At 38.5% G+C, this 13202-nt stretch overlaps 1 protein-coding gene across 1 annotated transcript in view; it reads left to right on the forward strand.

Annotated features, from left to right (window-relative positions):
- Positions 1-13202, forward strand: part of htt (huntingtin) — a 146881-nt gene that overhangs the window by 89200 nt on the left and 44479 nt on the right. The window contains exons 43-46 of the mRNA XM_083126682.1: positions 994-1094; positions 4827-4936; positions 5462-5659; positions 7630-7871. Of these exons, the coding sequence (XP_082982808.1) occupies positions 994-1094; positions 4827-4936; positions 5462-5659; positions 7630-7871 (651 nt within the window). The remainder of the gene's footprint in view (positions 1-993; positions 1095-4826; positions 4937-5461; positions 5660-7629; positions 7872-13202) is intronic.

The following is a 13202-nucleotide window of genomic DNA, read 5'->3' on the forward strand; positions in this document are numbered from 1 at the left end:
TTTATGAACTGACTGGGCCAGTTGGGCTATATAACGCATCCTTCACCCCTCCCTTCCTCCCGGCATGCTATTGTACAAAACATCGCTTGCCTCCTTCGTAAAACCATGCTTCGCTACTGCCTGCAACAATTATTATTATTATTATTATAATTATTGATATTTTGAAATAAATATGCATCCAGGTGCGAAATAAGATTTCGACTTACTTTGCCTACTAATTGTAGTGATTCAAATCTCACAGAACTTTGCTCTGCTGGTATAAATGGTATAAGAGGGGGAAAGAAAGAAAAGGGAAGTTAGCAGCACTGTCGTAACAGGAAAGGGAGGGTCATTCTCCTAAGAGGGTCATCGTGTGTGAAAGAAAGGGGAGGAGGGATTCCTTCAGTTCGCATTCCAAGGGTTACGGCTCTTTTCTTGACCATACTGAGAAGGAAATTCTCTTTCCTTTTCAGTGACTAAGGAATGAATGAATGCTTGTGCATTGCTGTAACTCAACTCCAATATTATCAAAAGTAATTGAAGAAGCAAATACATTTCTCATTGCCAAATGTAAACATTTTACAATATTGGCGATTTATGAAATAAAATGTATTTCTGTTTTGAATTTTTTTAAATGACGAAACCAATGTGGGGGGTTTTAACCCCCACCAACCCCCCCCCCCCCGGGCACGCCACTGTCACTTTTGTACTTTTTGATATTATTATTATTGGGAAATAAATGCTTTGAACAGCATATTGGAAAGAATTACCTGATTTTCATCCATAAATTTCTGATTTTTAATAAAAATGTGTTAGTAAGTATTTGAATATTTTTTTTGTCCAAATACTGCCTCACTGTTGTCCCAACATAATGATATTATCTTGTACTGTCCATCTGTTTGCAACAGATGGACGTACAGGTCATCTAAGCTTATGTTTCTTGACTTATATTCTTAGTTATGTCAGAATGTTATTTACAGCATACTCACACGAACATTTCCCTCATCTTCTCAGGTATGGGTACAGTCAGGTGTCTCTGGAATATTTGTGGACAGCTACAAGGATTTTGGAAGAAGTAAACGAGGAGGAGGACGTGGAGAAACACAAAGGAAGAGGTGAGTTTATGCAGGTTCCACAACTTGCATACTCTGTATTTTTTACATGCTTCCACTTGTGTAGAAGCCAAAGGTTGGCTCGCCTGATTAGTTGGTAAGAACTTTGCAACAGTTTCTGAACTGCTCCTTACACTACGTATGAGAGATGTAAAAAAAAAAGTGAAGTCTTCAATGTACTGATATACTATGTACTGATAGTGTACAGCAGTGGTCGGAAGTAGCATGCTACTTGTAGTGGCGGTCAGTGGCATCTCGTCCCTTGGGGCTTCCGGGGCTTAGCCCCTAAAGAAAACGGATGTATTGACATAATTATCAATCACCATAACGCATAACTATCACACAGTCTTTTAAAAGGTGATTTTTACCCACGTAAATTCATCGTCTGTTGCAATGGATACGACAGCGCTCCTAGTGGCATTGATGTCAATTATTGTTTTCCGGGGCACTTCGCAAAGGAAGGCGTGGCCTACACCCACCTACGCTACAGTGAAGGTCACATGCTAGCAGAGAGAGAAGGGGAGAGTCCAATGGATTTGAGTGCTGATTCGGGGCTAGTTCCTTAGCGTCGCATCGCGTTTGATCTCGGTTGTTGTACTGAGTGTTGTGGTGGTTTTCATTCGCTATGTTTGAGCGAGTTTGGCAGGGTTGATGTTCGAACACAAATTGATGAAGGCTGTCAATTACAAGACACAATGAATTTGTCCGGAAAAATAGGCATATATTAAATAGAATTATCGATTGCTTAAAATTCTGTGGTCGACATGAACTTGCTCTACGAGGACATAATGAAAGAGAACAATCTTTAAACAGAGGCATCTTCCCAGATTTATTATCCCTTCATAGAAGAGGGAAAACTAAAGAGGGAACTTCGTGTGATTTATTGTAGTGAAGAGTTGAAAAACATAAACTCTATCATTAGATTGCATTCATTTTTTATTTAAAATTATTTAGAAGGTACCTTTTCAGAAACAGTTAAAATGACAAACATAGTTTTAATAACCCCAGTGGCAACAGCTGAATCGGAACGATGTTTCAGCACATTGAAGCGTATTAAAACCTGCTTAAGAAATGCAATGGGACAAGACAGACCAAATGCCTTGGCACTTGCTTACAATAGAGAAAGAATACATTTCAAACATAGAGGGCTTCAACGAAAAAGTAATAACAAAATTTGCTGAGCAGAAGAACAGGAGTCAACGTTCGTAGAAAGGTATGTTTCACAACAATACCTGTTTCTTTTGTAATCATGTGAGTTGTCATTATATTTTAAATTCTTTAAAAAAATAAGACCAGGTTTGTAGTTTAGAAGAAGATAAATACCCGTTTTTTTTGTAATTCATGTAATTTGTCATTACATTTTAAATTCTTTCAAAAAAGTAAGTCCAGTTTTGTAGTCTAGAAGAAAAAAATACCTATTTTTTGTAATTTATGTGAATTGTCATTATATTTTAAATTCTTTAAAAAATAAGCCCCGGCCAAATTTGAGGCCACAGGATGCCACTGGTGGCGGTACTGTAGCTAGTTACAAACTACAAAATTTGTAGCTGTAGCGAAGCTACAAAATTCCTGTAGTTGTAGCAAAAATTTCGCTACAGTTACATTTGTTCTCAGAATTTTTAGGTAAATTTTGAATGTGGCAACAGCGTAAGAAAGAAAAATCAACAATAACGCTTACTTTTGCAGGAGGTTCATAATGACACAGTCTATTACATGGAAATAAAGATAATAATCTAGATTATATAAATATCTTGATATCGCACATTATAGATATTCACGTAATTTATTTCATTAGTATCTTATTAATAATGAAATCCAGATAACTAACTGACATATGAATATATTCAGGATAGGAGCTACGTTTTTTTTTGAACTGCATCACTCTACATGCCTCGTTTGTGACACCTCCGGAACAAATCCCGTAGATATCCATGGTGTAAGAGACAGTGTCATTAATTACTGTGTAAAACACAACTTGCAGTGCAAAAGTGAGCGATCCATTCTCTACTACAATGACAAAGCAATAGTGCCAGCAATCAATGACTCAGTACGTTAAACCCGCAAGAAATTATTGTTACAAGAACGGTAGAAACACACACTTTCTGGAATTACAATTATTTTCATCATAATATTTTTTCACAAATTTTAAAATTACAATACATTTAGAGCACTCATGTTTACATGTCAGTTTCCTCAATATATTTTGTGATATTGTAAAAAGTATGTATAAAAAAAAGGTAAAGTGCTCCCCTGTGCATAGCACCATGCCATGAAGGCATATAGGGGGTGTGGGGGTAACGCCCCACACTTTCTTGATCCGGTCGTGAGTGGGGGTGATGTGATCAGCATCATGCCCCTGACTGCCTTTACCCCCCAGGGTTTCCCCCAGGTACCCATGTTATTCGACTCTGGGTGGGCGCTGGGCCCGCTTCCATCGTTAGAAAAGTTCCCGGATTTGAACCGGCCGGGGATCGAACCCGGGACCTTTAGCATGGTAGTCAGACACGTTACCGACTGAGTTATTAATTTTCCTACTGAAACGACAATTTTCTTTAGTTAATATACAGTTTCCAAATTTCCAAATTTATGTATTTTTCTACTTTTATGTCACTTTTCTGTAACTTTCGCTAATCATGAAAATGAGGATGAATGTAACTCAGAAAAGAAAGGGACCAGACTTTGCAGTGCGGGTGGAGAGCTAAATGCCCCCTTTATATTGTTGGTTTTGCATTGCAGTCATTGAGGAACCTTTGTTCCATAATGTAAAGAGTACACAAAATTCCTCTTTATGCAATAATGTGAAACATTAGTGACACTGTAATCGAAGAAACCATTCAATAATAATCAATGGATTCCTATTTGTCGAGTATCAAACAACTTTTTTTGGTTCAAAAAAATTCAGACAATTTTAAAAATGTACACTGTAGTCTACAGAATGTCCTACATAAACAGTACGATGTCTATAGTGGAGCAATAGTCTTTCTTTGAAGCAAGTAGTCTCCAAGCCAAGACTGAAAAAGTCGGGACATGAATTAAAAGGAATGGACTGGTGCAAGGACAAATTCGAAATTCTTGCAAAATTTGAAAAATTATCAAAGTTATTTTCATAGGTTCTTACAGGTTCCCAATTAAAATGTTTCATAGCTCAAGGTGGTAAGGGGAGCGAATCTACATTCTTGGAGGAGTTGCTGTAGTCAAGCTACTTTTAAAATGTAGTGTTCTGATCACTGGTATGGAGTTCAAATGCAAAATAGCGGACATTTAATAAAAAAAACTTATATTCCCTGTGGACAGTACTGCAGGTATGGTTTTCTAACGAAAGCCACAGTGGTCTAGCCAATAGGGTGTCTGACTGTCACATGAGAGACCTGACTTCGATTTCCAGGGTGAGTGATCTAAAGTCGGAATTTTCCCGGCCTTGTCTCCAAAGTGGCTTTGGGGCTCACCTAGCCTCAAATCAATGGGTACCTGGAGGCAATACTGGTGGGTAAAGGCTGCTAAAGCATGGTGCTGATCACATCACTTTCAAAAAGGCCAAGATCGAGGATGTGAGGGACCCTAGCTCCACATCCCCAAAATGTGCCTTCATGGGAACTTTTTCTTACAGTAGCATAGTAACCCACTTAGTTAGTATATTACCATGACACTCCTAAATTGTTTTGCTTTAGAAAAAGAAACCTATTGTGACCTAAAAAATGTGATGCATAAGTATTAATAATGTGGTTTTAATAACAGTGTCATGGAAGTGCCTTGAACGTGAGCAATGCCTTGCAGCAAGTGGGCTAGATCTTCATTCATGTCTGCACTTTTTACTAGACTTATATTCCCAGTGGACAGTGCCACAGGTATGTTTTTCTAATTGTTTCATTGAAACTCTTTTTATTGTAAATATAATGTAATTATTAAAATTATCGTCCTTATCGTTCAAGACTTAATATTAGGTTTAATATTTTTTGCTTGATTCTGTTTTTTTCTTAATTCTAAAAGTAATATATGAAGCAAAGCAGACTTGTGTGGCAGTTTTGAAGAAAAAGACTTTCCTGCTACTGGATGTATATTTCCAGTTTCTATTATTACTATTAATTCTAACATTCCATGCTTTTTTTAAAATGAGAAGAGTTTAAAAATCTTTCAACTTGGTGTGGTCAAGCTTAGTTTCTTAAGTTTTATTCCACTATTATATTCAAAGTGAATGTCATTGAACGCAATAACTCCAAGTTACTTCTTATTTTGAAACTGAAATTTATGCTTTTGAAGACTCAATCAAATTTTTGAAGTCACAAAATTGGATTTAGTATAAAAATGGTACAGATGTGTATTGTTTTGTCTAGTTTTCAATTTTATCTAATTCAAATATGTTGGCATTACAGTCCCGAACTCCTTTAAGGCTGTTGACAGAGGCTGTTCGATCAGTTCTGGCGATATCAGACTTGTTCACAGAGAAGGCCCAGTTTCAGTGGATGCTTGACACATGCCTAGAGCTTCACAGAGGACACCCATTGGAGGATGAGATATTGAACCAGTACATTGTTTTGGGAGCATGCAAAGCTGCTGCAGTACTTGGTCCGGTAAGTTGCACACAGTGATTGTTTGTTTTTAAAGTAGAATTACATTGGTACTTTGTTTTTATGAATTAACATTTTTCAAGGATTCAAGGTATAAAAGCTTAGGAAACATAAAACTTGAGAGAAGTTTTCTGAAACTCTGTTTTATTCAGACTATGAAGGTTGAATGTATAATGCAGGAAAGTAAAATCAGGGTTCTGCTGTAATATAAAAAATGAAACAGAAAGCGATATTTGTCAGTGGATAACAGAATATCTAACTAACTAACTCTCTAGCCTTCTTACACCCGAAGGTTCATGGCTGAGGCAACACAGGCCTTCCATCTGTCCCTATCTTGAGCAAGATCTATATACTCTTTTCCATCCCTACCGATTTCCTTTAGGCCTATCTCAACGTTGTCCCTCCATCTTCGTCTTGGCCTTCCTACAGGTCTCTTACCATCAGGTTTCCCAACAAGAATCCTGTAAACTCCTCTTTCCTCTCCCATTCGTGCCACATGGCCTGCCCACCTAAGTCTTCTTGATTTAATTATTCTAATAATATCTGGACATGAGTACAAATTATGTAGTTCTAAATTATGTAACCTTCTCCACTCACCTGTCTCCTCATCCCTTTTAGGTCCAAAGATTTTCCTAAGAATATCTGTTGTTGTAAACTGGCTGCAAGTAAATATATTGATAATAGAATAATGTGTAGTTATTTAGGAATTTGTGGTTATTTACCAAGCTGGTTCATCATGGGCTTAAGAACTATACAATGTATGTACAAGAAATATGCAGTGGAACCTCAATTTTGTGTATTTTCTCAGCACTTGCTTCAGGTTTGAATACTCATTTTTGAATTTCCAATACAACAGCAGATCCTGGTTCAGCAATGTACTGTTTTATTTCCAATTAATAGTTAGGTTGATCCTCTGAATGAGTTTGCAATAATTTTATTACAAAAACTCTACAATAATGAAGAATCATAACCAAATTTTCAATAAATCTTGCAAAACTAGAATATAAAACGTATTAGAAGGTAAAAACTCTAGTATAATCTGTACCGGTTTAAATATCGGATTTTTGCCGATTCCGATACCAATGCCGATGTGTCAATTTTGGCTGATTTTCATACATCTGTAATCGGCTTCGGCACATCCTTACGTAAAACTGAAGAAAATTTAATAACATTTTGCTATGTTAGGACCACCAAGATTGAATGCATAATGTGGGAAAATGTAAACTCATGGTTCCGCTATATATTACTTACAAATTATTCCTACTCACATTGATCCAATTGGTCCCGGGTTCGATTCCCAGTGGAGGCACATAGTGGTTCGGATTCCACTTTAAACTGTAGGTCCAGTCCCGATTAGCCTTACTGTGCATAAAGTGGACTTAAAACCTCAATTCAACCAACATTGAACCAATTAATCAGTGACTTATTTACATACTTATTCAATGTACGTAACTGGTTACTACAATAGCCCTTGCTTTAGAAATATTCTTTACAAAAGCCAGCATATAAAAATTATGCCTTCATATTCATAAAAAAATATAACAGAATGAAGAGAGAAGAATTTTGCACTAAATGACAGGCTATTTATAGACACATCAAATCTGTAAATTTATTGTCAGTTTCACTGATTAAGCTATACACCAACGTGCCATTCCCATATATATTTGCTATTCCAGTCGAGTACTGATTAATATGATGCAACCATTATTATTCTGACTATATTTAATAGATGTGTCGAAGGCTTTTTTTAAAAAGAAAAAAAAAAGCATTGTTCATATATCAATATTGGTATTGGCAGGAATTAGAATGGATTCAAAAATAGTATTGGTTTATCTCAAATTTGAACTGATACCTTCAAATCCTGATGCTGTTGATATATGAATTATTGATATTAGAATTCCTTATTAAAATATTACACCGGAAACAATTATGAAGTTTTCATTCCTATGTTAAATCTGTTCTTTTCTTTGAAGGATTCTGAAGTGTTTGAGCGAGTGAAGAAGATGGTGGAAGCCAGCCTTAAGAGCTCCTTCCTTCCAACGAGGATCGCAGGGCTGCATGGGATTCTTTATTTACTTCAGAGTGGCGTAATGACTGGCCAAGGAACTGAGCTGAAGACCAATACTGAATCGCCAAAGTCTCATTCTGAGGAAATGCTTCTAATATTGCCTCTGGCCATTGAGTATATTCAGAAGCACATTGATAACAGCAACACGTAAGTGTTTGGATGTGGTCAATACTTGTGGAACTAGAAGCATGCTGAAATAAAAGTAAAGCTTTCCTATGTGAATTGCACAGGGTTTCGGAGCGGAGTGCGGAGCGTACTAAAGGAGCGCTCCGGAGCGACTTCGAAGCGTCATTTCTACTCCGCTCCTCGGTCCGGAGCAGAGCGTAATACAACAGCACTCCGCTCCGGAGCGGAGTGGTTCAGCTTTTTGAGAGACACGCTCCGCTCCGGAGCAGAGTGGTTCGACTTTTTGAGTTGCACGCTCCGATCCGGAGCGGAGCGTGATACAACAGCACTCCGCTCCGGAGCGGAGTGGTTCAGCTTTTTGAGACGTACGCTCCGATCCGGAGCGGAGCGTGATACAGCAGTACTCCGCTCCGGAGCGGAGTGGTTCAGATTTTTTAGACGCACGCTCCGATCCGGAGCGGAGCGTCAGGCAACAGCACTCCGCTCCGGAGCGTGGTGCTTTTGACAGCATGCTCCGATCCGTTTATAAGTTTTTTTTACACGAATGCTGTAATGCAACTATGAATAATGGAATGGACGCGTTAAAGCCGACTTCCGTGACGGAGTGGTTATAATGGGACCACATGGAAAAGAGCCTGCAGTCCTGTTTCCACGTACTCTAGTTGTTTGTCTGTATGATCGCCCCCGCTTGGAGGGGAGGGACAGAGTGAATCATGCTTCCTTATGGCCCTAGTCGAACGGGTGAAGGAGGAGGTGCGCGGGGACTTTAGACCGAAGCTTTTTTGTTTGTGGTCGCTCTACAGCACAGCACCCTATGACGCCAGGGATCCATGGGGTATTTCAAATTTTGTATTGTGACTCTTAGATATAAGAGTTTGAATGTTATGTGTTGAATGGGTTACGAATAATTTCGAGCAATCAATTTTTTCTGCTTTACGGATTTTTCCGACCCACCTCCCCCATACAACAGACAGCTTCGTTTTGTGCCGTATTCCGTGTTCCTTGCAGGTGACTCAGTGCAATCGGCTAGCTCATTGGTCTTGTACCCGTTTCAAGAGGGGAGGAGGGTGAAACTGATACATAGCTTGTTTGTGTGTGCTTTCGGGGTTGAGAACTTCGTTCGCTGCGCTGTACGTTGCGTTCGACTTATCCGTACATGGTAGAGACATCGCCTTTGCCAGACAGATCAAGTGTTGCCAGTTGTATTAGAATTATGCTACACCAATTCTGGCTAGATTGTTCTCTTTTAAAAGTATTACTTGCGCGTGTTATTCTTCTCTTCACTGTCATAAAAAGAAGCCTTTAAAAGCTGTGTTCTCTTGTATCATAACATGCATATTATGTGTGCTTGTCAACGGTGATGTATGGTCATTTAATGAAATTTTTAACGCCGCTGATACATGGACGTCTTCAGGATTTTTTCCAGGAAGGGACAAGCAAGATATTTGTCCAAGGGAGGGGGACAGAATGAGGCAGAATTTCCCCAAAATAGTATTACTCCCATTAAAAATATTCTACAGTTTGAAGTTATCATGTTCCTGCAACGCCCTTGCAATAATTAACATATATTACTGTGACTGAAATGAAATTATATGCGTGAAATATGTACTTCTTGATTACCTTTAATTTCCGGGTGGCGTGGCCCCCTCCATTTCCGGACGTCCATGCGAATGGAGAAATCATTCCAACCAGTATCGTTTCATAGAATAATAAGGTGACTAGATTTGTTAAATCAATATAAAAGAACAAAAAAGAACGAAAAAAATCCGTAATTGTTAATTCTATGCATCATAAGCCAAGAGAATCATGGAAGATCTATACTGTAATAATGAATTGAAGGAAACCATGCCGAGTTTTTATTTATAGTCTACATATTCAAGTAGGAATGGAATGGTGCACAAAAAGAATTACAAATATGTATGTAAAAGAAAACCAAGTATTTCGATAAAGTTATTTCTATAATTGTAATCAACAATAACCAATTGTTCTTTCAACTAAGTATAAGTTTCAATTTGTTTTTTCCGGACTTTACCTTGCCTTTAATCGTACATTTCTCATGATCCGTAATTTTAAACAAATCCTAGATAAGTCGGTAAAAAAATAGGACCCCGAAACTATGGAAAAGAATTATACTGTGATAGAGAAACAAACACAAAGGAAACACCAATGACATTAACGCAGGTCAAACCAACACCATTTGTCGTTGAGAGCTGAACTCAAATCCACAAACTCGCTGAAATATTCCCATGGAATTCATTATTCGTCTGATATTGAATACCCAATGATGCTTTCTGTTATGTAATAGACATTTATGAAGTGAATACATTATTAGAACTTTGCCAGATTTCAGAAAACACACACACACACACATACGTAAAAGATATGCATAAGAGGTTGTTCATTTGGAAATGAATTTCCGAGATGTATTTTTATGATTTTGTGAATAGATTTAAAGGAAAGTGACATCTCTTATTGTTAAACAGAATTACAAATGTATATTTGCTTAAGGATTAATTTATCACAATATACATTGCAATTATACATTCAACATACGTTGAAACAATGCCTTTTGTTATGGACTTTTGGTGGATTTAAGACTCAACAATACGCTATCGAGAATAGACCTACAGTTTAAATCCTACCTAAAGTGAAATTCGAGCCACTATGTCCCTCCACCGGGTATCGATCACAGTGCGATCCGCGAGAGACAAAAGACAGACGATAGATTCAGGAGTTGGATGGCTTCGTCTACGCGGCTGGTCCAGGGATACGTGCCTCCAGATTACGTTGCCGAACAATAGGATAGGTTAACCTAACCTACTCACCCACTTTGGGCTTGATTGAACCTACGAAACTACCCTGCTATGCAACCTGGACGCACCCATCCCCGTGCAGCTCTACGCTGTCCTCCAGTGACCATTAACATGGAGGATGTCCCCAGTAGACCAGCATCCATTCCGAGGAATGATTGCTGGTTTATCATAGGGACTTTCAGCCTAGTTATTCCGGAGCGAGAGGTACGCTTCCCGGACTTACCCGCCCAAATATGAATTGATAAATCAAGATGTTGGAAAGACACATTTAATATTCGGGGTATTATTACATTTAACTATATACAAGCACTGCACAAACTTATAGGTTTGATTTTACATATGGAACCAACAAATGGGTAACAAAAACATGGTAGGCTACTTACATATTCTGCATTCACCTCATCACACCTGGGCCTTGCCACACACACACTTGTCACTCCAACTATAAATGGGGGGTTTCAATGAATTTGCACTAAAAATATAGCGTTATCTTAATGCATATGGGTATTGGCTTGCACATGAACTGTTTCAGGGAGCTGTAAGACAAAGGATGGGTCGAATAACCATGGATGTCTTTGGATACAAAACATCATGGTTTCCTGAAGGCTCATTGTCCTCACCATGTGGTTTTGAAGATTTCAGAATTTTCATGGATATTAGTTCCATGCACTTTAAGGCACTTTAAGTGCTGTAATTCGTTCATATTATACACTACTGGACTATTTCCAAGCACTTAGTAGATATTTCACATGTTGGAGTCCAATGGCTACTCCATTGTCCTCTCTCCACTGGCCTACTCAGGCCCAACAACTTGGAGCGATGTGAACTGTACTAAATCTCAACACAAAGTGGAATCAAGATGGCTTCCTCTCATGTTAAAAGCTATCTCAGACTCATTGTCTGGTAGCCACGCCCATGAGGCCATCTGATTGGTTCACAGCACCTTGGGTTACTTGCCTTCATCAAGTACCTTGAGAAGCCCAATAGATGGCAGTCTAGTCAGGGCTAGTTCCCATGACTCTCACCAGATGGCTCTGGTGCTGTGAGACCGATTGTCTTTTGTCCAAAAACATCGATTTTTTGATGTTTTTGTGGTTTGTTTGCACATATAATTGTGACTTGGAGTTATTTTCAGGGAAAGCAAGTTAATTTGTGCTTGCACAAATGTTATCCTGAAAATATCTGTATTAATAAAAAAATTGCATGAAAAGTAACATGTGCTCTCTGAATTCTACCTATCAACAAAAGGTAGTTTTTTTGATAACCAATGAATTTTGGTCTGGGGCTTATTAATTACTTAATATTTCGATGTTATATCATACTTTTACTAATTAGGCCTAATTTCTGTTAATCTTAACATATCTGGGAATGTCTATTCCTATTAATTTTACCTGGATTGAATTGGCCTTGTACTTTGGTTGGAGTGGAGTGCTGCCTGTATGTATTGGGGATGTATACCCAACCTTTGGTTGGTTATACATATCCCGGGCCCTCGGGAAAAGAAAAAGGATACGTGAAGCGGATCATTTTTCTTTACCCTTTACTACACTATACCCAAATACATACACAAAATATTTATATACACACTGAATTGTTATGACCACGCTGGTCCGAAAAGAACATATACATGAAAGAAAATAAATTTGCAATTATTCTTGCCCGTCATTTGGATATATGTTTGAGATATTGTTCTGTTCGATATATCGAACGATTTCCTAGACGGTATATACATGGTTAATATAACACACACTTAAAAGTTTTCAATAAATGATTTTAGTTATTCATGTTATAATGTCTGCTTTTTGCCACACTGAATACAGTTTTTGTATTCGGACTGAGCTGCTTAGTAGTTTTTAGGTACGTATCTAATGTCTCTGCCCCTCATTCACTTGAGGGTGCAGTACCTTCAAAAAATGTTCACCATACACCTTGGTATGTTGTCCACATTTGATCACCTCACAATTGTTCTTCAATATCTCCTTAGGTGGAGATCGCTGTCGCCTGGCTTTGTGCACTTTGCGTTGCCATCAAATGTTTTTGCTGCTCGATTGGCCGAGCAATGCTTCGACCTGGCTGCCCATTGGGATTGTGTACAATCTGTGGAATGCACTCATTTTGTGAAGTCTGTAGGATTGTCATGGTGGTTCGTTTCTGGATGTCAATGTTCGATTACGAACCCCTGACACACTCCCTGCTTCCCCATATTGCTGGAACGCTGAAAAGATTGTCTCTAGTTCCTGGTATAATATGCTTGGGGGTCTGCTGCTGCCTATGACACCATGCACTTTTGTGTGTTTGCTCCGGGGTTTTGTGGTGACACTGAGGGGGAGTTGGAGTGATGTACTCACTGGCCCCACTTCACACGCAGGCTTTGACCTTACCCTTGTTGGTTTTTGGGTTGTTCCTCATAAACAACCCTTTATGTTTGGGGGTGCTCGCATATTTCTATTACTGCTAACCCTGGTTTGGTCGAACCTAACCCATCGGTAGTGCAAATACCCAATGATTGCTAAACAATATTTTGCTTGATTGGTAGTGA

This window comes from Lepisma saccharinum, chromosome 8, assembly GCF_977018435.1.
Source record: "Lepisma saccharinum chromosome 8, izLepSacc3.1, whole genome shotgun sequence".
Taxonomy (NCBI): Eukaryota; Metazoa; Arthropoda; class Insecta; order Zygentoma; family Lepismatidae; genus Lepisma; species Lepisma saccharinum.